General features: G+C 43.4%; 1 protein-coding gene across 4 annotated transcripts in view; it reads left to right on the top strand.

Annotated features, from left to right (window-relative positions):
* rfx3 (regulatory factor X, 3 (influences HLA class II expression)) overlaps window positions 1-18,102 on the top strand; it is a 34,132-nt gene extending 16,030 nt beyond the window's left edge. For 2 of the 4 annotated variants that reach the window (XM_048235467.1, XM_048235465.1), the window contains exons 4-17: window positions 246-525; window positions 2,684-2,758; window positions 4,040-4,221; window positions 5,731-5,850; window positions 7,704-7,831; window positions 7,992-8,107; window positions 8,309-8,424; window positions 9,277-9,431; window positions 9,986-10,083; window positions 10,496-10,645; window positions 12,850-13,058; window positions 13,466-13,619; window positions 14,600-14,642; window positions 15,131-18,102. In XM_048235467.1, the coding sequence (XP_048091424.1) occupies window positions 246-525; window positions 2,684-2,758; window positions 4,040-4,221; window positions 5,731-5,850; window positions 7,704-7,831; window positions 7,992-8,107; window positions 8,309-8,424; window positions 9,277-9,431; window positions 9,986-10,083; window positions 10,496-10,645; window positions 12,850-13,058; window positions 13,466-13,619; window positions 14,600-14,642; window positions 15,131-15,441 (2,137 nt within the window). In that variant the 3' untranslated portion in view covers window positions 15,442-18,102. The remainder of the gene's footprint in view (window positions 1-245; window positions 526-2,683; window positions 2,759-4,039; window positions 4,222-5,730; window positions 5,851-7,703; window positions 7,832-7,991; window positions 8,108-8,308; window positions 8,425-9,276; window positions 9,432-9,985; window positions 10,084-10,495; window positions 10,646-12,849; window positions 13,059-13,465; window positions 13,620-14,599; window positions 14,643-15,130) is intronic. The other 2 variants (XM_048235466.1, XM_048235468.1) reach the window with 2 other exon arrangements.
* Window positions 18,103-24,645: the final 6,543 nt, after the last annotated feature.

Raw genomic sequence — 24,645 nt, 5'->3', positions numbered from 1 at the left:
AAAACATTTGATTTGATATAGCAGTTAGGTATTGAAATGGCCATTTTCCCCCTCTCTTACTGCCAATAGGCTCACTATCAAAACATTACATCACCCTATTTGTGTTTCTACCTTGCAATGGCTTGGGGCTAGCCTAGTGGCTAAACGTATGGTAATGTCGTGGTGGTCCACGTTGTGTTGTACACCCTGAAACGTGTGTGTGTGAGTGTGACCTTGACCTTTACCTTTGACCCTTCTCTCTGCAGTCGGACTTACTCATACTCGGAGCCTCAGCTCTACAGCCAGAACAGCGGGGGGAACTACTTCGACACGCAGGGGGGTTCGTCGCAGGTGACTACGGTGTTGTCGTCGCACGGCATGGCCAACAACAACAACGGCGGCACAGGCGGCATGGGCATGGGTCTGGCGGGGGGGCAGATTATCAGCAGCTCGGGCGCCTACCTCATCGGCGGAGGCAACTCCATGGACAGCGCTACCCCGCACCCCACCACGCAGACGCCCAGGGCCTCGCCGGCCACGGTCAGTGTGAGTGTGAGCACTTGTGTCCGCCCGTTGGGCTTATTTTTTGTGTGGGAGGCAAATGTGTGAGTGTACGTGTGTGTATGTATGTGTGGAGGAGGGACAGTTTGTCTGAGGGTGTCCTAAAGAATTCTCATTCTCTCTCTCTCTCTCTCTCTCTCTCTCTCTCTCTCTCTCTCTCTCTCTCTCTCTCTCTCTCTCTCTCTCTCTCTCTCTCTCTCTCTCTCTCTCAACAATTTATCAATTAATCTAGTTTCTAACCAGATTCTCTTCTTTACCAGTACTCCCCAATGACCACAAACTGAATATCTACTTATAGTGGGTTGCAAGTATTCAACCCCCTTTGAAATTCATCACCATTTCCACATTTCAAAAGATACACATGTTTTCCCAATCAGTATCATCTTTGTGAACATTTATAATTTGTTTTCAAGTTTTCCAAAAAATGTATTTAAAGCTGAAATGTGCTATTTGGTCTTATTACACTTATTTGGTCTTATCTTCTTATAATAAGTATAAGGTAGAATAAATAAAACAAACTCTTTCTGGATATAAAAGTCACTCAGCCCAAGGGTAGGTTGTGAAAGGACTAAAGAGGCAAAGTGATTCAAATGATAACTCTGCAGTGGCTGGAAAACAGTTCTAATCTATGTTCTATTCTGTTGTCACTGCATAGCAATAAGATGAGACTAGTATTGTCTCAAATCAAATCAGTTAGGCTGTTGAAACACCAAAGAGGTTCTTTTTCAGAGAAACCTCTGAGAGCTCTTTTTTTTTTTTTTTTACAATGAAAACACTGATTGGGAAAATGAGTAGATATCTTCTCTAAACTAGAAAACGGTGATGATTTGAAGGGGGTATTGAATACTTTTAACCCTTAAAGGTGTAGGTTTTTGAACGTTCTAAGTTCCGCAACAATTGAAGGTTCTAAAATTCTATGTTGAATTCAATGAACCCAGATATTCTTTAGAACGTTCATTTCTCAACATTCCTGTCACACCAGTGTGATGGTACTCCTTTAAGGGTTAAAAGCCACTCTATCTAATATATAGACATATTTCACAATTTTCTGATACTCTGCCCACCACAGAGTCACAGTTTGTAGGTGTAAACATGTCCTCGGAGAGCCAAAACACTGTCCGTACTGCTGTGTCCCATCCTCTCGACACATTTCCGCTACAGCTGTTTAGTGTCAAACTGGCTATTTAGTTAACCCCACCCCCTCAATCCTGGTGTCAGCCATGGCTGTCGTCATCCTACACTCTCTCTCTGCCTCTGTCTCCATCTCGAGAGATGAGCGCTTGATATTTTCTCACTCGAAATGAAATTGCCGTGTCTATAAAGGCAAGTTCCTCCTGCTGCCGCACTGATGATCATAATGAGAGTCGTGTGGGGGAGGCCAGGACTGACTTCATCACATTAAATCCTCCGGGGTAAGGCGGGGGTCTGAGGCGCCGTAGCGAAGGCAGCCAGTGATGAGGCTACTTTGACCTCTGCTGGTGAGATGTGGTAGTGCTGCTGTCGAGGTGATGCGATGGTGTATTTTGACTCCTAAGCCACCTTCCTCCTCAAGGACACTACCCCCCCCTCCCCCCAACACACACACACACACACACACACACACACACACACACACACACACACACTTTCCCTCCACTTTCATATGGCAAGCCAGATATTGTCCTTAAAAATGCTTTGAATACCGTCACCCAAGTGGACCAGGCACTTCCACATAACTCAGGCATGCTGACTATGTGTGTCGATATGGGATGGTTGAAACGCTGTGCTTTGCTACTGTTTCTAAATCATTTAAGCATTTTTTGTTGATTTATTGATTTATTTGTTTATTTATTAGGGGGTGGCTGGCTTTCCTGTCCACTGCTTGAATCAGTTACTGTTTCCTGCTGATCACAGTTGCCGTTTCCTGTGAACGTGTGTGTGTGTGTGTGTGTGTGTGTGTGTGTGTGATATTGGTTACCAGTCTTCTGCTATAGCTTTTATTACACTTCCCTCTGTCATTATGTTCTTTTTTCATTTTACCTTTCTCCCTCACCCTCTCTTTCTCCCTCCCCCTCCCCCCCCCACCTCCCTGCTATTTGGTTTTCTTTCTCTCTTTTTTTTTTTTTTTTTTTTTTTTTTTTTTTTTTTTGCTCTTTGCTATCAGATTGAAATGGCGATTGAGACGCTCCAAAAGTCTGAAGGGTTGTCCTCTCAGAGAAGCTCGCTGCTCAACAGCCATGTAAGTTTTTTGCTTTTATAATCAAAAGCCCGTCTCTGCCTCCCACCTCTCTGTCCTGCTCTCCCTTTTTTCGCTCTCCTCCTGCTCTCTGCGTTTCTGCTGCCTTGCTGCTTTTCATTTAAAGGGGCACTGCCCAGGGGTTGGGATTGCTACACTTAAACGTATCCACCACTTAATGTTTGTTTTGATGGATGCACTTAGTGTTTTGCAACCCATTCCTTACCACAACTGTTATTTCCTTTCATTGATGCATTATATAAAGTGTTGAAGCCATAAAGAGTTTAACAGTGTTTAATCCAAAAGGACTTTTAAGTGGTCGTCTAGATTTTTAGAAGTTATTTCATCTTTAGTGTGGCAGACAGTACCTTAATAAACTATGGTGAATTTGTTAATGCAAGACTGAATAATGTAGAAACACAATATTGTGACAATATTTGTCAAATAATATAAAGAGGGGGACAAATAAATTGACTTTCCCCACGGGAGAGAAAGAAATTCACGACCACATCATTAATTATATATTGAGCATATTGGCTTTGTGCGGTAAGCAACTCATGCTGCTTAAGGTTAGACTGTTTAAAACATGAATGTTATGAACTTGTGTGGCTAGAGTATGTCTCAAGATGAGGTGGTAAACAAAGCCAAAAGTGTCCTCTCAAAAAGCACCCTCAGCTAGTGTACCGTTGTGCTGCAGCTTTGACCTGACCCTACTCCATCCAACGTAATGGTAACGATGGCATTATATCAGCATTGCTGTTATTATGCTTAAAAACCATGCAAGACACCCACACCCACATAAAAAATTCAATCTGAAATATTCCTTGGTCATTTATGGGATTACCATCTCTCTGGAGTGATGTATGAATATGATGGATTAGACCAGCATAAAAGGACCACAGTAGTCTTATTAAAATAAAAAGAAAAATAATAATAAAAGAAGAAAATAGCTGAGCAGAAAGCAGAGTGGCTGAGAGTTAATAACATGAATAAATCAAGATGGCCTGATGGTAACTGTAGGCCTGTGTGGCATACCTGCTGTTCAAGGCGCTTGAATTCATATTACAAGAAGAATTACAGTTCTGCTTTTGAAATTGACCCAAATACCTCACATTGTGTGACATTCTTATGGCTGGGAACCATATAGGAAAGGAAGTTAGGAACTTAGGAACTTATGAAAAGTTAGAAGGCTGTAGAGGCCCCCCCCGGAGTGCCGCCACTCCGCCCCCTCTGGACACCCTCTCTTACTTGTGTCCGGCGGCGCTTCCCTCCTCTGTCCCATAGCTGCAGTGGCTCCTGGACAACTACGAGACGGCGGAGGGCGTGAGCCTGCCGCGCTCCACCCTCTACAACCACTACCTGCGCCACTGCCAGGAGCAGAAGCTGGACCCGGTCAACGCCGCCTCTTTTGGCAAGCTCATCCGCTCCATCTTCATGGGGCTCCGCACTAGACGCCTGGGCACCAGGTGAGTCTGATTCTCTCACTCTTTCTTTCTTTCTTTCTTTCTTTCTTTCTTTCTCTCTCTCTCTCTCTCTCTCTCTCTCTCTCTCTCTCTCTCTCTCTCTCTCTCTCTCTCTCTCTCTAATTCAAAGTTGCTTTATTAGCATGACTGTCTGGGTTGTTGCCCCACCCCCCCTTCTCTCCTCTCTCTCTCTCTCTCTCTCTCTCCTTCATTTCTCTCTCTCTCCATCCCTTTTTCTTTTCCTCTCTCTTTGTTCATCTGTCCCCCCCCCCCATTGTTGCTTTTGTCTTCTTTCTTTTAGCGTCTCTCTCGTCCTCACCTCCTCTCTCACATCATCTGGCCTCGTATTCACTGCTAGTGTTACTCGTCTTTCTTCCTCTTCTCTTTGTTCCTGCGCTCTGTCTTCACCTCCCCACCCACTCTTCATTACCTTTCTCCTTCCTCCCCCACTCTCTCCTCTTCCCCTTTGTCCTCAGACCAGCGTTTTGATTGAACAGTCATCCTTGAGGGGTATTTCACAAAGGCAGAATTAAGACATCCAAGATAAGGGATAAAGCGAGGTTTGACATAGCGTTGTCTGGTCATCCTAGCTCAACTCGTTACACTAATGCCAATCCAGGATGAGTAGGAGCGACTATGTCAAGCCAGGTGTAAATAATTCAGGATGTGTGCGCATTCTCGTTTCTGCTCCAAAGTGCCCACGGTTGGAATAAAAAAGACCCGGAAAATAGCGTCATTCACACAAAGTGAACAACCGCTTTTGATATAGACTAACAATGAAGTAAAGTTGTCCTTTTTGGAATGGGTAATCATGGCTATTTCTGTAAAACAGCAGGAGTAGGCGTGGTAGACCAACGTATGTACCCACGTATGTGAGTGCTTCCTCGGCACGCAACGTCATTAAGAAAGCGCTTGCCACTGCAAAAATGCACATAGTATGATGTACCTTAATATTATAGTTGAAAATACCTTCGAAAACTTGCCCCTCCACTTCCAATCAACTACAGCAGGCTATTCATCAAACGTCTATCAATAAAATAAGCAAACAATGAGTACCTAGGCCTATCACAATTAAAATAATCATATGGTAGTAGGCAGACAATTTGTTTTGTTTTGCGAGCAAATACATTTAGCAAATAGTTTATAAATGGAATAAAGCTCCTTAAAAGTTAGCACAGAGGTCTGATGTGAATGACAGCTAGCTGAACCAATAAGACAACATAATTACCATTAGAATTAACTTAGCTTGGCTGTTAGCCTGGTTGAGACCAGGCTAGGTGCAGAGAATAAATCCCCATGGTAACTTATGTGCCATCTCTTTTGTGAAACCAAGTCAAGGCTAAATTCATCCAGGATAACCTAAAAATCCCAGCTTAATCCCTTATCTAAGTTTTGTGAAATACCCCTCTGGTCTGGTGGAGCTCTCCCACTCACACACTGTGCCAACTGTGACCCACTGGCCGTCTACCTGACTGACCGACTGCTGTTGTGATGTGTGTGTTTGTCCTGCAGGGGGAACTCTAAGTACCACTACTACGGGATCCGCGTCAAACCTGACTCGCCCCTCAACCGGCTGCAGGAGGACATGCAGTACATGGCTCTCCGACAGCAGCCCATGCAGCAGAAACAGAGGTACAGAACAAGCTATGCTGCACATTCTGACGCCACTATATATGCTGTTACTCTCGACTTGTACTCTTTGTCTGGTACAAGGGCTGCTCGATTATGGCAAAAATTATATAAAATTGTCATGATTTATTTCTTTCAATATTGACATTGATTACTTGATGTCAATCAAGTTGATAGTTCCAAAATCAATCATCCATTTTCAAAACTTACATTATTAAATTGAATTTTAAATATAATCCAACAGAAAACAATACATGCAAAAAGATAATGCACACGTGAACTCAAGACAAAAGGAGAGCATTGTCCTGAAACCGAATGTAGCAAAATAATAATTATATTTCGATTATGTTGTTTTCATAATCGTTGGAAGTCATAATCACCATTAATCAATTAATCTGATTAATTGTACAGCCTTATCTGGCACCTGACTAGCCTTGGAAACACGCACCCTTTTTTCAAAAAGAATTTAGAAACACACACACAGACAGGAGCATAGGAACATGCTTTGAAGGAAATGGCCAGTCCACAGATGCACAGCCTTGGATCCTACTCTCGCTAAATGTCCCTAATCAAATGCCTTTCATTCTTTAGACATCAGCCATTACCAGCAGATGAATTTGAATGAAGACCACACTAATGCATTTACCACAAACCACCTTATTATGCAAATTACATTTCTCAGATTATCCTAAATTAGTTGATGCAAATGACAGTCATCATAATTTTCATCAACCGTTAGAGTATAATTCAAATTTTATTGAACAAACCTCCCAATAATAACAGTATTTTTGTCAAAAATAAAAAACTCAAAATGCACTGTTCCAAATTATTATGCACAACTAATCAAGACATTTTATAGGTTGTAAAGAACTAAAAATGGTCATTTGTTGAATTTGCAGCATTAGGAGGTGATATAAATTAAATCAAAAGTTATTTCAATCAAAAACATCTTAACAGGCCCTTCATTGATATCATCTTCACAATTCTTGCATTTATTGAACTTGTGAGTTCTTGAAGAGTTTCTGATTTAATGTCTTTGCAGAGTAGCCTCCCAGAGCTGCCAGAATGTCAGAATAGCCTCCCAGAACTGCTGCTTGGATGTGAACTGCCTCCCACCCTTATAGATCTTTTGCTTGATGATGGTCCAAAGGTTCTCAATAGGGTTGAGGTCAGGGGGGCCACGCCATGCAATTCATAGGAGCCGTTAATCCTCTGAATTTGTCTGGCAGAAACCTTCCTATTTATGCCTTTGTCTGCACGAACCCGCCTGCGCTCTGAATTGGCAACAAATTTCTTCACAGTACGATGTTCACGCATAACGCATGTTCATGCATTTTCTGGAAATATCCAATGTTTTCATACTTTGTCCAAGGTAGTGCACAATTTCAGCAGCAGAGAGAGCCTTTTTCTTTCCCATATTGCTTGAAACCTGTGGCATGCTTAATAATGTGGAACATCCTTCTTAAGTAGTTTTCCTTTGATTAGGCTCACCTGGCAAACTAATTATCACAGGTGTCTGAGATTGATTTCAATGATCCAAAGAGCCCTGAGACACAATACCATCCATGAGTTTAATTGAAAAACAAAAAAATAAATGTTTGACACTTAAATTCAATTTGTATAATAATCTGGAACGCGGTGTAGTTCCACATGACAGTCCATGGAGAATGCTAACAAAGTCTGTACATGCTCTTATACATTATAATTTTAATATGTAGGCAGTTTTTGTAACCCAATGAGAAGACATTCAAAATATCCTTCAGCTCTGAGGTTTATGTGAGTTCGCAGCATGATATTGTGGCTAATTGCGTATTGCGTTACCGGTCTGACCACCAACTCCTGCGTTGTCTGGTCAGGTTCAAGCCGGTGCAGAAGGTGGACAGCATGTCGGGGGAGAACTACTCTGGTGGTGGGGTGCAGCACACAGCCAGCGCCGCCGAGCAGACCGTCATCGCTCAAAGCCAGCACCACCAGCAGTTCCTGGGTAACGCCAGCTCCTCTGCCAACCTCTGCCAACCTAAACTAAGAAATGAAATATAAATTATATTATAAATGTATAAATATATATATATAAACACACATACACACACACAATGTTTTTCTTTATGTCTGACTGATTTTCTGGGTTTCTACATTTCTCTAAGATGCCTCCCGTGCGCTGCCCGAGTTTGCAGAGCTTGACCTGGGCGAGAGCAACGTGGACCACATCTCCCCTGATGACGTCAAGTCCCTGCAGACGCTCTACAGGGAGCACTGTGAGGTCAGAGGTCACACATTCTCCCACACAGACCATAATAATACAGACCATAATAATAATAACAACCTCAGCAGTGACTCTGAGAACATGGAGTAAACGGTAGTGAATGTGCTTATGGAAGATGTGTCAAGGTGCATTCACTCACACAATTATGGGGACTAGATTGTCTAAACTTTGTGTGTGTGTGTGTGTTGTGGTACACAGGCCATCTTGGACGTGGTTGTGAACCTACAGTTCAGCCTGATTGAGAAGCTGTGGCAGACCTTTTGGCGGTACTCCCACTCCAGTACTGTAGAGGGAGCCACAATTACAGAGAACAGGTCAGTGCCTTACGTCCTCCTTATATTATGATCTGCAGAAGTGCAGCAGCCCAGCGGTGCAAAGCGGCTGTCTCATCGACTTTGTACTCCGGGGCAAGAATGTCTGCTAATGAAAATGCTCTTGTCACTGTTAACAGCTGTGCATTCAACATCAGACTGAAAATGTATTCCACACATCATGTGTTTTTTTTTTTATATACTCAAGTGTACAAGATGGTGCTTACATACACTATTATATAGACAAAAGTATTGGGACGCCTGCCATTACCCCCACAGGAACTTCAATGGCATCCTATTCTAAAATCCATTGGTATTAGAGTGGAGTTGGTCCCCCCCCTTTGCAGATGTATCAACTTCCACTCTTATGGGAAGGATTTCCACAAGTGATTTCCGAGTGTCTATGGATATTTTTCCCCTTTCAGCATTCAGAGTATTTGTGAGGTCAGGCACTGGCCTTCGGGCACTGCCCTCACAAGTGTTTTTCTGGATGAATGGGCAAAAATTCCCAGACCCTCCAAGGTCTCCAAAGCCTTCCCAGATGAGTGGAAGCTGTTATAGTTGTAAAATTCCATATAAATGTCTATGAATTTACAATAGGATGTCATTAAAGTTCCTGTGGGTGTAATAGTAGGCATCCCAATACTTTATGTCCTGTTGTACTTTTTTGTATGTATATAAACAGTTTGGTACAGAACACCACAAGAATGAGTACAGTACATTCCATGGAGGGTCTTAACCTCTTATTACTAATGGTCTCTATTTATTACTTATTGTGTGTGTGTGTGTGTGTGTGTGTGTGTGTGTGTGTGTGTGTGTGTGTGTGTGTGTGTGTGTGTGTGTGTGTGTGTACAGTGGGGTGAGTGAGATCGAGAGCCGTCTGCCGCGGGGCACGCTGCTGCTGCTCTGCAGGAATGAGACGGTGCTGAAGTGGATGAGTGCCTGCGACCACCTCATGTACCAGGTCCTGGTGGAGATACTCATACCAGATGTCCTCAGGCCTATACCCAGTGAGTCACGCACAAACATAAACAAACACACACATGCGTACACTCCTACCCTGCCACATGGACTCATTAAATATGTATTATTAAAAAATAATATATTAGTTTTAAATACTAAACTCATTAGATATGGAGATCATGCCAGATATCATCAGACCTACTGTATCACATGGGCTACTCTGAGTCATACAAACACATGCCACCTTAGCCTCAGTTTCACATGGTGTACCGTAATATCTAAAGCACTGTTAACTCCATCTGATCCATCTGGACCCTGTAGATCAAACAAAAATAATTATTTAGGATTAAACAAAAAGTCCTACGCTTTAAAAGTCCAAACGGCCAATGTTCAAACAAAGACCTGTCCTACTAGTACTGCATGTCTCCTGGACCAGAGGACTAGTCAGACGTGCTCTCCATCACATGCTGGCTCAGGGCTCAATCCCACTGCACACCTCTGAGTGTTCGTATTCTCCATCACATGCTGGCTCAGGGCTCAGTCCCACTGCACACCTGCCAGTGCTCTCATTCTTGGCCTCCTGTCCCCCCTCCTCCTCCAGGTGCCTTGACTCAAGCCATCCGCAACTTTGCCAAAAGCCTGGAGGGCTGGCTCAGCACGGCCATGAACGCCGTGCCCCAGAGGATGGTCCAGGCCAAGGTCAGTGTCGGCCGTCTCCCAACCCTGCTCTTGGTCAGCCAGTCGCAGCTGCTTTACCTGTTCACTTGGTCTGGTCTGTGTATGGTGTGGCTCTCTATCTCATGCCAGACAGCCGTCTGAGTGGGATTTGTTTGCAATCTGTCCTGGATATCATTGAGATCTGAGTTGCTTATTTACAGTGTCTGTTCAATGTTAGGTCAGTTTTACTCTCATGCGCTCTGTAAGGTCTGTGTTGCTGTGGCTTATTGAACTGTACATCTATAGATAGACATATAGCTCAGCCCAGTAGAGGCCAACAAAGTGTGTGTGTGTGTGATATGGTGTTATCAGTTGTTGGGTTGTCTATGCAGCTCGCGTGTCTCCAGCGCTAGGCGAAAGTCTAATGTGTGTACGGCTTTTCCTTCGGCCACAGGTGTCGGCTGTGAGTGCCTTTGCGCAGACCCTGCGCAGGTACACATCCCTGAACCACCTGGCGCAGGCGGCGCGCGCCGTGCTGCAGAATACCTCGCAGATCAACCAGATGCTGTCCGACCTCAACCGAGTGGACTTCGCCAACGTGCAGGTCAGTTCTACACCCCCCGGTTGTGTGTGTAGGGCATGCGGTGTGTGTGGACCTGGAGACATTTTTTGGATAGTGCCCAGGCTCTTTGAATGTGTGTGAACCAGTGTGTAGTAGTCACTATATTATGTTATATTATAAGGCCAAAATATAATATCATATTTGATAAGAAGAAGAATGTATAATTGAATCATGATTTCCACGGTTGTCAAACTGGGGTACGCGAACCCCTAGGGGTACGTGGACTGATTTCAGGGGGTACGCGAAAAAAGATCTAAGTCATATGCCTTTTCAAACGTTTTCTCTATCCCACGTTGGTAACTTAACTTCCGCATTTGCACTGCACATTAAAAACTTATTTTCTCCGCATTAACAAAATATTCGAGAGTGGAGACAGAGAAGGTAAACAGCGTTTCTAAAACTGTGGGTCGCGGAGACATGCCAGGTGGGGCGCGAACTGACGTGAAAAACAGGAGGTTTTTTTTTTATTATTTATTTTTTTATCTGTAGCCTACAGTAGGCTCAGGTAGCACCCGATGCGCAATGGACACACTGTGTTATTCATAGGGAAGCGCTCGTGTCAAGGCAGCTTAGTTAGTCCCAACCTGAATGAGATTTTGAACGAGGTTGTGAGAGTGGTGAATTTCATCAAGACCCGGCCCTCAAAAGCGTGTCTATTGTCCGCACTCTGAGAGGAGATGGGAGCTGACCAAAAGGCTGTACTGTTTCACAGCGAGGCAAGGCTTTCCCGAGGTAAAGTGCGTGTTTGAGCTCCGAGTCACCTCTTCTTGGAGGAAGAGCGCATGTTTGAATCTGCAAGCACGTTCACTAATGAACATTTCTTGACGAAGCTGGCCTATCTTAGCGATATATTTGGAAAGCTCAATGAGTTAAAGGTGAACTTGGCAACTATTTCAACGTAATAAACCCGTTTAGAAATCATTTGGATGGTTAAATGACCTGTTCCGGTGAAAATGGTGACTTTCCCCTCGGCCTAAGCGTCCCCAGGCGGAAAACCAACCTTGCAACATTGAGACTACCGTCCCGGAAAGAGAAGTGAGAAACAAGAAACTCGTGTTTCTTACCTTGTAACATTCACATAGTTCTACCAAACTTATGCTAACCGTTCGCTAGCTTGTAAACAAATCCATGTGCTTTATCGTTACCTTTTCCCACAGTTTGAAAAAGCATAATGCACAATTTATCCAGCAAAGGGGGAAATCCTGCCAAGTTTGCCTTTAAATCTCCAGTTACAAGGCAAAGACAAGCATAAGATCACGGCATTCAACAAGACGATTGTGTGTGAGATTAGGTGCAGATCTATTCAAAATCATTATATTCAGCACATTTGTAGGCCTATCATATGTTGACTATTGATGAGATTTGTATCATATGTTTATGATCCTATTCCCGACAAAATTGATAAAAATAAATATTAATAAAACAATTAAAAAAAAAAAAAAACTTGTTAACAATTGGTGGTGTTGGGGGTACTCTGGAAGATCATAATGTCTCAGGGGGTACATGCCTGTTAAAGGTTTGGGAACCACTGATGATTTTATATCATATGTAAAAATAATGTAATTGATAAGTGAAATTATTATTATTATTATTATTATTATTATTCACAATATTTAGTGAATGAGTGGAGGTTCTAAACCAAGGGTATGTGATGTGTCCGTCTATCCTCAAGGCCTGTATTTGTGTGTGCGAGCAAAGCAGTGATGGCACGACATGGAGCTTGAGCGTGTCCATAATTTAAAGATCTCTGCTCATTTGCAAAACACCCCCCCACCCCCCTCTCATCAGTGCAGTGCCCAGAGCTAGCTCTCCCCTGTACAGTCATGGCCTGCAGCACTGCCTGGCTGGATCCCATGACTGACAGCCAGATCAGTGACCCTACTGGTTGTTTTTGTTCTTTCCCATCATCTTCTGCCTTTGAGACTTTATAATATGGATTTCCCCTCAGAGAACGCACCGTATTCACAGCCACCTACATCCCAGAGGAAACCAGCTAAATATTGTGTGTGTGTGTGTGTGTGTGTCTGTGGTGTGTGTCTGTGGTGTGTGTCTGTGTGTGTGTCTGTGGTGTGTGTGTGTGTGTGTGTGTGTGTCTGTGGTGTGTGTCTGTGGTGTGTGTCTGTGGTGTGTGTGTGTGGTGTGTGTGTGTGTGCGTCTGTGGTGTGTGTGTGTGTGCGTCTCTCCAGGAGCAGGCCTCGTGGGTGTGCCAGTGTGAGGAGGGCGTGGTGCAGCGCCTGGAGCAGGACTTCAAAGCCACGCTGCAGCAGCAGAGCTCCCTGGAGCAGTGGGCCGCCTGGCTGGACAACGTGGTCAGCCAGGTGCTCAAGCCCTACGAGGACCGCGCCAGCTTCCCCAAGGCCGCGCGCCAGTTCCTGCTCAAGTGGTCCTTCTACAGGTACGGTACGGGGGGAGCGCTGGAATGGGAGATGAGGAAAGGTGTGGAGAGTGATGTTAGCACCGCTGGGAAGGGAAATGAATTGCAGCCACATGTTTTAGAGGGTAGGTCTTAAAATTGAGACCGTTGTTGCCGAGTCTCAGTAGATGTCGCCAGAGAATCGTCCATTGTCCTAGGGACGCAAAGCAAAACTGTTGACTTCCAATCTGAAAAATCGAAAATGATATCAAGCAGCAAATAGGAATAGCTATGAAGCGGAACACACACACACCAGTGATTCCTCATCTTTTGCTCAACCTCTTTGGTGATGGTCGAAGTAATGAAGCCATAGGGACCGAGTTCACCTTGAGTCCAGCAGACAGATGCAGCAGATGGTCATCTCTGCTCTCTCTCACCCTGTCCTGCAGCTCGATGGTGATCCGGGACCTGACCCTGCGCAGTGCGGCCAGCTTCGGCTCCTTCCACCTGATCCGCCTGCTGTACGACGAGTACATGTTCTACCTGGTGGAGCACCGCGTGGCCCAGGCCACTGGGGAGACCCCAATAGGCGTCATGGGAGAGGTGAAGATCGGACACACACACACACACACACACACACACACACACACACATATATATATATATATCACACACATTCACATGCACATATACAGTACATTCTTGCAGATAGCACTGTAAATATTTGTTTTCTGTTTACACCATTTCTCTTAACTCCCTGAAAACATGCAGCTTTTTGAATCTAGTGTTTTTGTTCTTTCCCATCATCTTCTGCCTTTGAGACTATATAATATGGATTTCCCCTCAGAGAACGCACCGTATTCACAGCCACCTACATCTCAGGGGAAACCAGCTAAATATTTCAAGTAGAGTATTGCAGACTCTGCCCTTAGATGGCAAGAACATAAGGAGCCAGTGGAGTGTGTGTGTGTGTGTGTGTGTTTACATATGCTCACATATCTCTCCCTCTCTCTCCTCCCATCTCATTCTCTCTGTGTGTGGTGTGTGTGTGTGTGCGTGGTGCAGCTTTCCTAATGTGTTTTGAAAACATAAATCCAATGTGAAATTGAATCTAATTGTCTAATACTAATGCACAACTATATCCCTAAAACTACACAAAATAATTGTTTGTGTTGAGATGGATCACACATGAATATTAATCCATGTACATTCATATTTATGCATGTGTGTGAGCTCCTAGGAGGTGGCTCACATGCATCCATCCATATGTATCAAGGATGTATACACATACAGTACATATGCTTACCCAGACACAGAAACCTTGTGTACAGCTCAGTGTGTGTCCGCTAAGAATAGGATTCCAGCTGGGAGGACCGATTCCGTTTCTTCTGTGAACAATATATTCCTGCGTTGAATCATTATGCACACACACATCCAGTACTCGCACAGCACCTGTCTGACAACAACCCCCATCAGTAGCTTACCGCACCGCATGGAAGTACAGCTGCCATGATGAGGGGACCCTGAAATCTGATCATATCAACGCTCTTATTTTCTTTCCTCCCTCCCTCCCTCTGCTGCAGTGTGACCAGCTGAACGCCATGTCTCCCAACATGATCGACAAAGGTGAGCACACACACACACACACACACGAGTCTTAAGTCTCCTTGTGCTGAGGGGATGTGGCAGGTCCAGGTTGAGCGTGTCAAAGCCCCACTGTTTTAGCTGCTGTGCAGTAGCTCAAATGTGTGACATGTTTTAACTCTTGCTACCATGCCTTGACTCACAGTCCACTGATTTGACCCGTTACTGTAATAAGCCATAGCACCAGATAAGAAGCTTTCCATTCAAGATGTCTGGCACAGAACAGCTAGCAGAGCTTTTACTCTCCGAACCCGAATAGTGTCTCTCGGGTTCTCTGATCTACATTTTATGTATTCTATGCCATATCATTCTAATATGATTGGCCATTAATCCAGAGGTGTAATAGAGCCCAATATATTAATAATATGGTCCTGGGGTGAAATTAGCACTATTATATAGAATATACATTTTCTATCTGATAATTTGACTTTTTGCTTGGGCCTTTTTGATGGTGGTGCGTCTGTTTGCAGATGAGGTGAGCGAGATGGACAGCGACCTGGACGATGACCTGGACGAGAGCGGCGAGCCGCTGGCCAAGCGGGAGAAGGCCGAGTCGGAGGTGGAGCCCGAGGTCATCCAGGTGCTGCAGGTGGGCACCATGGAGGACGGCAGCAGCGCTGTGGTGGGCATGCTCAGCTCGCTGCCCGCCCCGGGCACTGCCGCCACGGCCACCATCATCCCGGCCGAGCACATCCTGCCCCCGCCGCTGCCACTGCCGCCCGGCGCCACCAGCACCATCCGCCACTGCAACAGCGCCGGGAACAGCTTCGCCCCCGTGTGAGGGCGCATGAGGGGGAGAGGCGCCGGGGGGTCAAGCCAACCTCCTGCCTCCTCCACCTTCCCTTCTCCTCCTCCCTCCTCTCCAAGCGCTCCCCCCTCGATCTCTCATCCTTTTCTTTGTTCGTCTTCAGCCTTCTCAGTCTCTTTGTTTTGTACATGCTTTGGTTTTCATGTTCTCTCTCTGCTATGACGCCGAGAGGTCTTTCCTCTTGCCTTATCAGGAGGTCGTTGATGATGATGATGATGATGATGATGGGGTGGGGGTGGGGGGTTGCAGTCTCTATTAGATGCTGTGAATGAAGATAGATGCTCTTGACTGAGAGGGGGAAAATGAGCAAAGGAGGAGATGGCAAATGGGATGATGAGGCCCAACACCTCCTCAGCCACACAAGCTGAGGGAGAGGAGAGGCAATGTGTTGCTCCCTTAAGTTTAGGAACACTCCGACATTCCATTAATACTGAAATTTGGAACATTCCATCCTGTCGATAATATAGAGCTCAAATCCAAGTCACCAAGTCTGAAAAGAACAAAAGATTTGATTTGACTGTTTTGGTTTTTGAGAGAACGATTAGTTGGTGTTTTTGTTTTTTTTTCCCCAACACACTGTTATTAATGCTGAAGTTTTGTTATCACTGTTCAAATGTGATCATGTTTTATCAGTTTGTGCAAAAACAAAAACAAGGTCGCTTTGCCAAATATTTCACTTTCAACCCCCCCCACCCCCAATCTTCCTTTCTCTTGGTTTGGCATTGTGTCTATTTGGCAAGTGCTATCTTCACTCTGCGTATTTTTGCTGTGCTGCTAAAGCTGTCAGACAGGTTGTGAGATGGCACTCGTACCTACGCCGTTCTTGCATTGTGCCACGTCCATTGCGTGGGATGCCGTTCCAAATGCCTTCTGTTCGCTAGGCTCAGTCGCTTCGTAGTTTTCTATAGGCGTTTGTTTTCTACCGGATGTCTTATTGTTCTGTATTGCTGTGTTGTGACACTTGTAGATTTTGTGTTGTCTTCTGTTTTTGTGTTCTGCCTTCTTTTTTCCGGATTGGACCAAATACAGAGGAAGTGATGCGTTGTTGTTGGAGACGAGGTTCTTTAGAGAGGGTTTTTGTTGTTGTTGTTGTTATTATTATTGTTCCTCTCGCGCCCGTGCCGTGCTGTAGAACCGAGCGAATGTCAGGGACCTTGTGTACCTCGGGTTCATCACAGTGCCTTAACCCAGCCACCGCACGCCATCTCTGTCTGCCCAGTGACTGGGCCGTCATCTCCACGCTGGCATCAGCATCCCATGTCGGTGGAGAGGAAGGTTTGGACGCTTTTTCCTTTCTTTGTGTCAAATCATGATTTTAATGAGATTGGATTTTTCTCATAATTAGTCTGACGGTTAATATTTTTAGGTCATACTACTACTTAACGCTGATGCCTGTCCACTATTTGCCTCGTCTTTGACCTGTGTGAGATGCCTGAGCCTGGCTGACTGTGTGTGTGTTTGTGTGTGTTTGTTTGTATTGGGCTTGTATGCGTTTTTGTTTCGTTCTTTTTGTCCCTCCCCTGAGTCCGTAGTGCCCTCTTGTGACCCTACCTCATGCCAGTGGTGCCCACCCCTCACACCATTTCTCATCCTCTTCTGTCACCCTAGGCCTGTTCTTTGTGTGCTTCACAGTAAATACAGAGGACCAAAAGTTGAGATTTTCTATGATATATATATATAGCTATATAAATATATAGATATTATAATTCACAGGCAAATTCTACTGAAAACACAACAGATGCATTTTCTGTTTCATTTTTGTTTTTAATTTTTTAACCATAGCTTTTTCTAACATAAGCCGTTAACATGCAGTTGATGGCATTGACATTTGCTCACACACACCCTTGCCATACACACACACTTAAAGGGACTGTCAGTCAGAGAGTTAGCATCATGTTGATACTTCTTAGCTTAAGCTAGCTGCTGACAGATTTGAGTGGAAGTGGAAGTCTGCCTTTGCTGTGGTGGGTCACTGGTGACCAAGGGCGGCTGGGTTGACCAAGTGCTCACGACCCACCTCCCTCACTGCGCTCTTAAGATGTGATCTTTTGAATGTGTGGCCAGCAGTCTTTAGGGACTGTAAGTTAGTTGTATACTTGACCTGTTCTTTGATCGGTGTTACACAAATTAGATTAAAAAACAAAAACACTTCAACACCGTTATACTTGGCGTAAGACGTATGATGAACTGGAAAAAAAACCCTTACTACTGACCATTTTCCTTTAATAGAGGAGTTTTTTTGTTGTTGTTGTTTTTGTTTGTATGTTTGTTTTCTCAATCAGGAGAGCTGTCTGCACAACCGCCTTGAGTTCTGTGTCTGTTTGATTGATTGTTATCCATACAGGAATTTTGTATTCACTTGAAATGTATATTTATGTTTATTGATGGGAGTAAGACTACTGGACTGAGATGAGTTTCTCACTTATGTGACAAAGCATTTTTATTAATAACCACTACCCCAAGAAGAATCTACATTTTTATCCACTAAGGCCACTAATTCGTTTGTGACACTTTTTTTTTTTTTGTCTTTGAAAAGTAGTGGTAATTGTGTGAGCGCACAAAGTTTATGAAGATCTCAATGAAACAAGATGCTCCTAAATGCAGCTTTGAATTAATGACCAAATGGATCATGATCATCATAATGCCTTGCGAAGTAGGACTTGTTGTATTTATCATCAAATGGAGGTGCAGTTTGTTTGTGTGTGTGTGTGAGTAGTTTCACTTTCAGTAGGGGTCACAAAGCCCTGAAGAACTACTGAACTGTCCAGCCACTGTGCAGCGAAAGACAACTCGTCAGTTGTTCTCTGATGTTCACATGGAAAAACTACTGCTGTAAATGTGTGGTTCCAATCTGCAAACGGTTATTAGAAATGAATTGTTGGATATGAGCTGATTTTTAATTTTGTTTTGTACTGATTATGTGCATTAGACTCCTGAAAGTGCTTTTTATTGGTATTGCATGCCTTTCTTTTTGTGCTGCTAGAAAATCATGACTTTCATTTTGTTAGTTGTTTTTTTTATTTTGTTCTTTTCTTTCTCAAACATGTGCCAGACAGTGGAGAACAAGCATAAACCTGGCAGCCTCAGATAGCCTGACTGCTGCAGGAATCCTAGTCGGACTTCTCTCTCATTAACACTGGCTCTAAGTTCAATGTGAAGATGACCCCTCATAATTAGCATTTATGGAAATCTGATGTTGGGGGGGGGGGGGATTGGCCGGCTCTTTTTTTTTTTGTGTTGTGGCACTTGTCTTGTAATGGACTACAATTCCAGCAGGCATGTTTTAATTTGACACTTCTCTATTCTTTCCTCAATGTTAAAGAAGAAAACACACAAACACACACACTACATGTGGAAATCAATGCAATGCAAGTTTTTCGACATCTCAGCAACATATCAAATACCCATTTAGCAAACTGCAACCCAAGAGCAGGCTCCTCCGATCGCAAGGCGCTGCCGCTCCTAGCGTCCGTGGCAGGCAGCTCGAGGCGAGCGGAGACCCCAGTGCCTTTGATTCTCACCCTCGCCTCCAGGACCAGAGAGAACTGCCTGCTGCCAATACCAACACCTATCCCAGCCGCCGCCCAGGGACCTGCAGCCTGCTTGGTGGACGGGGATAAGGACAGTACGGGGCACCACAGCCAGCCAAGCCCCAGAGTGTAGGTACAGTTCCCCCACTCACCCACCTACCCAGCCACCCGGCCATGAGGTGCAGGTCAGCCTGTGGTAGTAGGCGTTTGACCTTAAGCAGCAGTGTCAGTGGTGGATGGCAGACGTGTATGTGGTCTCTACCACTATCCGTGGGAAACACCATTCAACCCCTCCACAGAGGAAAAAATGTTCTGGACACCCTTGATGGTGCAAACTGAACTGGGATTTGCCAATAAGGCCACTGCACTATCAACATCAAGACCAGTTCTGAAAACCTTTTTTCCCCTCCTTTCTTTCTAGTGTTTCATTTTCTTCTCTCTCTATAATTTAATGGAAGTGGTATGCTTGCATTGTCAAGTTTCTGTGTCCGGGAATATTTTTAAGTGCCATTTGACGGTTTACTTAGTGAGTGGTTGCCCGCGGTAGCGCATTCTAATGCAAGCACAAGCATTATGACACTCTGGGAGGGCCTTGTGAGGTCATCCCACTTCCCCTTCCAGAGACTGTCTTAGTTGTAAATATAAAGATAAAAAAAATGAAAGGTTATTTATTTACAGTCTCCTTCTTTAACTGTCATAATGACTGTTTAATTTTTTTGTCCTTCACATATGTTGGCAAGTGTACATTGTGATTTTGTTTTTTTTTCTCTCTCTCTTCTGGTTTTTGGATTATGTATGGTATTTTGCATACATATGGATCTTCTTTTTCTTTTATTCTTTTTGTGTGTTGTTCCAAGTTACCTCTTAGTATATTATATCCTCTGAGAATTGGTAAGAGCTAACCGATATGTGTAGAGTGATTTGTATTGTGTATTTTACATAAAAGGATAACAAACTGGGGAACTTTTATATTTATAAAGGCATATATTAACATTTAGTGTGTCGTTGAGGAAAATATAGGAAATATTAAAGACACATGTAGTTTGTTTTTCTGAATATTTCAGACTTGAGCTCAGGCTAGCTTATTAGTGTTGTTTTCTTAAAATCTGTGGCTTGTCTTTCAATTAATAAACATTTTTTCTTGTTGAAAGTAACCTGGTATGGTAATAACTGGTGTCCTTTCAAATTAATTGCTTCACCTCCGCACATTATTAACTTAACACTCTCAACAGAGCATGGGTGCCAATTATGAATTTCCACAAAAACATTCACCTGTGGACGAAAACATTTGATAACAGTCCATTTTCTTTTAGTTGACTATCATTATTTTTGTTTTAGCCAGATGATTCAGGCATCAGGTAAAATTGGCAAAACTGAAAAGCAGGTCAGTTTCCGTAGCTTTAACATTAGTCATTACTAAAACCACCCTGATGTTTCTACAAAGTTTTAGTAAGTGGAGACTGCACTAAATGCTTTTAGTGACAGAAAATCATTAACCATTTTCATGAATGTGCCTAAGCTGTGTGCAGCTCACTCTGTTTCAAAGGTGCGCAGTCAAGATTTTCCTTTAATCTTGAGGTGACATAACCTGTGAGTCATAGAAAAAGAACAAGCAGGAATATATCACTGTAAATATTTGCACACGTATCCTCACATTTCATTTGTTCCGTGCAAATCTATTTTCTGACATTTTAAAAATGCCTGCTTGCCCTGAAAAATCGTTGGTATGGCATCGTCTGCAAAGGCACTTATTCTTCAGGGTACTGACAATCAGCCTGGGAGTCTTTCATTTCTGGAGCACACTGCTCTTTCTTTTGAGGAAAAAAGATATTTTGGTTTAGGTCTCGTGGGTCATCACTCCATCAGTGCTGCATTCTTCAGAGGAGGTACCCACAATACATAGATGAAATGCAGCAAGGTGCCTTAGGGCCAATATATTCAGCTGCGTCTTTGGGGAAAATATGGCATTTTGGAATAACATGCTGAAACGAATCATCATAGTGACATTTTTCCTCACACAGTTAAGCAAGCAGCAGGAAATTCCTCAATGTCTGCAACAACATCTGATACTGTTGACGTGAATTTAAAGAACACCTCTGAATCTTCAATACACACCTGTACACTGAAACACTGACCATGCCCTTGTCTGCAATCAGATGGTGTCCCATGATCGTGTGCCCAGATTTGGCTTTAGGGCTGTGAAGACTTTTTGATGCGTGCGGTGTCCTGAAAGGGAGAAGCAAGAGCTGAGAGTTTGTTTGAAGAGTCGCTAGTTCTGTCACATTTTTCTCGGCCTTGAAAACCTTTTCATAATGGTGTTGCCTCCTTCGATGTTGGGTCTTAGCACTGCCTGTGTCTTCCTGTTGATGTGGGGGCTGCATCTGTGGATTTTATCCTCACTCACGTTCCCTTCTCAGAGGGTACTGAAGGACCACATACCCATCTCAAAAAACCAAAGGAAATGTAGAAGAAAGAAAGAAGAAAAACACAAAACAACTGACACACTGAGCATACTATAATGGACTTTTGCTAACAGGCATCACAAGGAGAGCTTTCCAAGGACTCACTCAGATTGGTAATATATCTTCCCTGCTCTTCTGTGGCGGGAGAGGCACAGTACAAAGAAACAATTAGCATATGTGATACACAAGGGCAATGCTGAGCAGAGCAAAACCAGACATATTCACAACATAAAAAAGAATGTTAAGTGCAAAAGGCATGTACAAGGTCAGAGCAGTACATGTGAATATGCTGCCTTGTTGGGGGCCTAGCAGCGAAGCTGCTCAGGCACCCATTGAGTTACTAGCTTTCCCTATTATTATACTTGTCATTGAAGTCTATGGCAACTAAGGGTGTCACGATCTCAATCTCGAACTTTGAACTTAACAGTAGAATCGACGATGCAGCCACACCCCCAACAGAGAGGGTTAAAGCGGAGCGAGAGGCGCAAACGTTCGACAATTTCCGCGTTCGATTATTGCAAGGGGGAGGGGGGGAAATCCTCTTTATGCAGACCAGAGTAAACCCTCGCTGCACTAATGTCAATGTAGATTTGTGGAATTTTACCAATAAAATGGTCATTATGTCTTTCTGGATTTGTTGGAGGGTTTTTTGGAAAATTGTGTCATCATCTGTAAGCGTTTGGGATCATTTCAAGCCTAAAAGTGTAATTTTTTAGCGTTCGGATTTGTAATAAAATAACTTAATATGAGACCATGCTGCTGCCAGTTCCTGTCCGGTTGTTAGCATGCTAGCTAGCCTCTTAGCTAAGGTAACATTTTAAACGGAGAAGTGTAATTTCTTTGAAATGACAACTAGCTGAATAACATTACTGACATTAGTTAAAGTGGATAGTTTATACTCAAGTGAATTTGCAACAGTATATTAAGTTTAAGCGAAGTCCTTCAACTACTAGTCACATGTTAGCGCATAGCTGTATTGCCATCCATTTGTATAGCATTTTAAGCTTGCGTTAGCTAGCTAGCTAGCTCGGTTAACATGATTAATTCAATTATTCATATCATGTCCTAAAGAATGATTCATTGGTATCATACATGATTATAGACAATAATACTGTGAACACAATTATGTTTATCTGTTCTTATTGCTTATTAAGAGAGAAAGTTTATTTAGTGACGTAGGGTGACACTCCCACTTATGCAGACCAGTCCCGTTTTGCTCCCATAGTAACGAATTACGTTGCTCTATCTTGCTAGTAATCAAGGATCTTTGCCAAGGGGGTGTCAGTACACGATCCGTACCGCCTGCCAGATCCGTTCTGCGCATGCGCATAATTACGTATTAGAAGACGTAACGATTCCTCTGTAATATCTGTACCACGCATGTCTTGAAACAGTTGACGGCCAAGAAGCTGCACATTTGACGAGACCAACTTCGCAGAAAAATTTATTTTGACTAAACCCGACGAATTATGTTCACAGATTGTGCAGGTAAGAGTACAGCGTTCAGATGTTCAATGTATCTTTTGTCTTTAGAAATGTTGCTATTGTTGGTTAAACGTAATGTCACTATATGGCAATTGTTAACAGTGAACGTTAGCTATCGTTAGCCGTTTGGGTAGAAATAATCATGCTAATCATTAACGTAACAGTAACGGTAATTTAAATAGGGACCATAACTTTATTACTGCTACAAACAATGTTAACTTGACTTATTATACATTCTCGTTCTCTGAATAGGTAATACTGACAATCGCACAAGCGTAGAACCGATCATGTAGTGTCGTAAACCATCGTAAAAGACGTTGAACTTCTGCGCATGCGCATAATTGTAGAATGGATCTGGCAGGCGGTACGGATCGTGTACTGACAGGGGGCAAGCGAATTTCCGGAAGTAGAAGAATCGACGTAGGCTGGAGGGACCACCTCTCTGCTAACTCCCATAGAAGTCCATTCATTCTAGGATTTTTTTGAAATACCATAACTTCATATAACATATATCCTGTGCTGATATTGTAGCTTTTGTGTAATCAACATAAACACTACAAAGGCAAAACAGACTCCACTACCTCGTCCGTAACGTTGGTTACCCATAAGAAGAATGGTTAGCTTGATCGGTTGGAGGGAAGCTAGCTTTGACGTAATCTCTCTTTCGCGCCGTAGGGAGATAACCGTATTGTTTGGATAAGAAGCTCAGTCCACCTTACTGTCTATGACGGTAACTCGTAAGCAAAACCTAGCATACACGACCGTATGTTAAGGTAAAGCATTACACAGAAGCAACCTAATAATAATAAAAAAGTAAACCTAATTTTAAAAAAAAACAAACAAAAAAAACGGCAGTAATTATTTCAGAGGTTTTCGATGGATTGACCGTAGGTCGGAAAAGTGGAAAGAAGATAGCTTCAAGGCTATAACTTTTTTGTTATGTTTTAGCATGACTGTTTTTGAAGATGATCATGTATGGTAGCTTCAACATTAACACGACTTGGTGAGGATGATATTAATAATAATCCATAAATAAATGTTTAACTTTGATGGCGAAGGAAATGTGAGAAGAATTTCTGTGTATCTATCATATGAGTTACAAGATTCAGTTCTATGGCTAACGTCACAAAGTTAAGTGTGAGGCTGCGCAGTACTGGGGGGACCAACTGAAAAATCGTTCTATTTGACTCAGTGCCCTCCCATTGAAAACGACGGAGTCTGTTCGTCCATTTCTTTTACTGTCTATGATCTTTGCCCCCAATGTCACGTCCAGCATGTATGTCAAGACGCACAAACACACATGCACCTGTTGAACTGCAGCGTCAACACTTTAGGCTGCTACCGAAATCAAAGCCCCTCTTGCTACTTTGAAATCACCGGTGTGGAAGTATTCGTTCATTCACGTCAATTAAAACTAACTTAGCCTACTCAACTTAGCAAGTGAAAAGATGATCTAGTTACAGTCCAAAGTTACCTTAAGGCTTAAAATGCACATTGATAAGTACATATTCCATGAACAATAACCTTGGGTCTTTTCGGAGCGTGCTGAAACAATCAAATTAACATTCTGTGTTGTTTCATTCCACTATGTTCACATCTCTGTTTTAGCCTAATGTTAGTTCTGTTTACAATAAGGGGAGAACTTAGCCTAGAAATCTAGACGCGCCCCTAGCGGCTGCCAGGGCTAGTCTAGCAAACTT

This window comes from Alosa alosa, chromosome 23 (genome assembly GCF_017589495.1).
Source record: "Alosa alosa isolate M-15738 ecotype Scorff River chromosome 23, AALO_Geno_1.1, whole genome shotgun sequence".
Taxonomy (NCBI): Eukaryota; Metazoa; Chordata; class Actinopteri; order Clupeiformes; family Clupeidae; genus Alosa; species Alosa alosa.
This window is presented reverse-complemented; position numbering and strand designations above follow the sequence as displayed.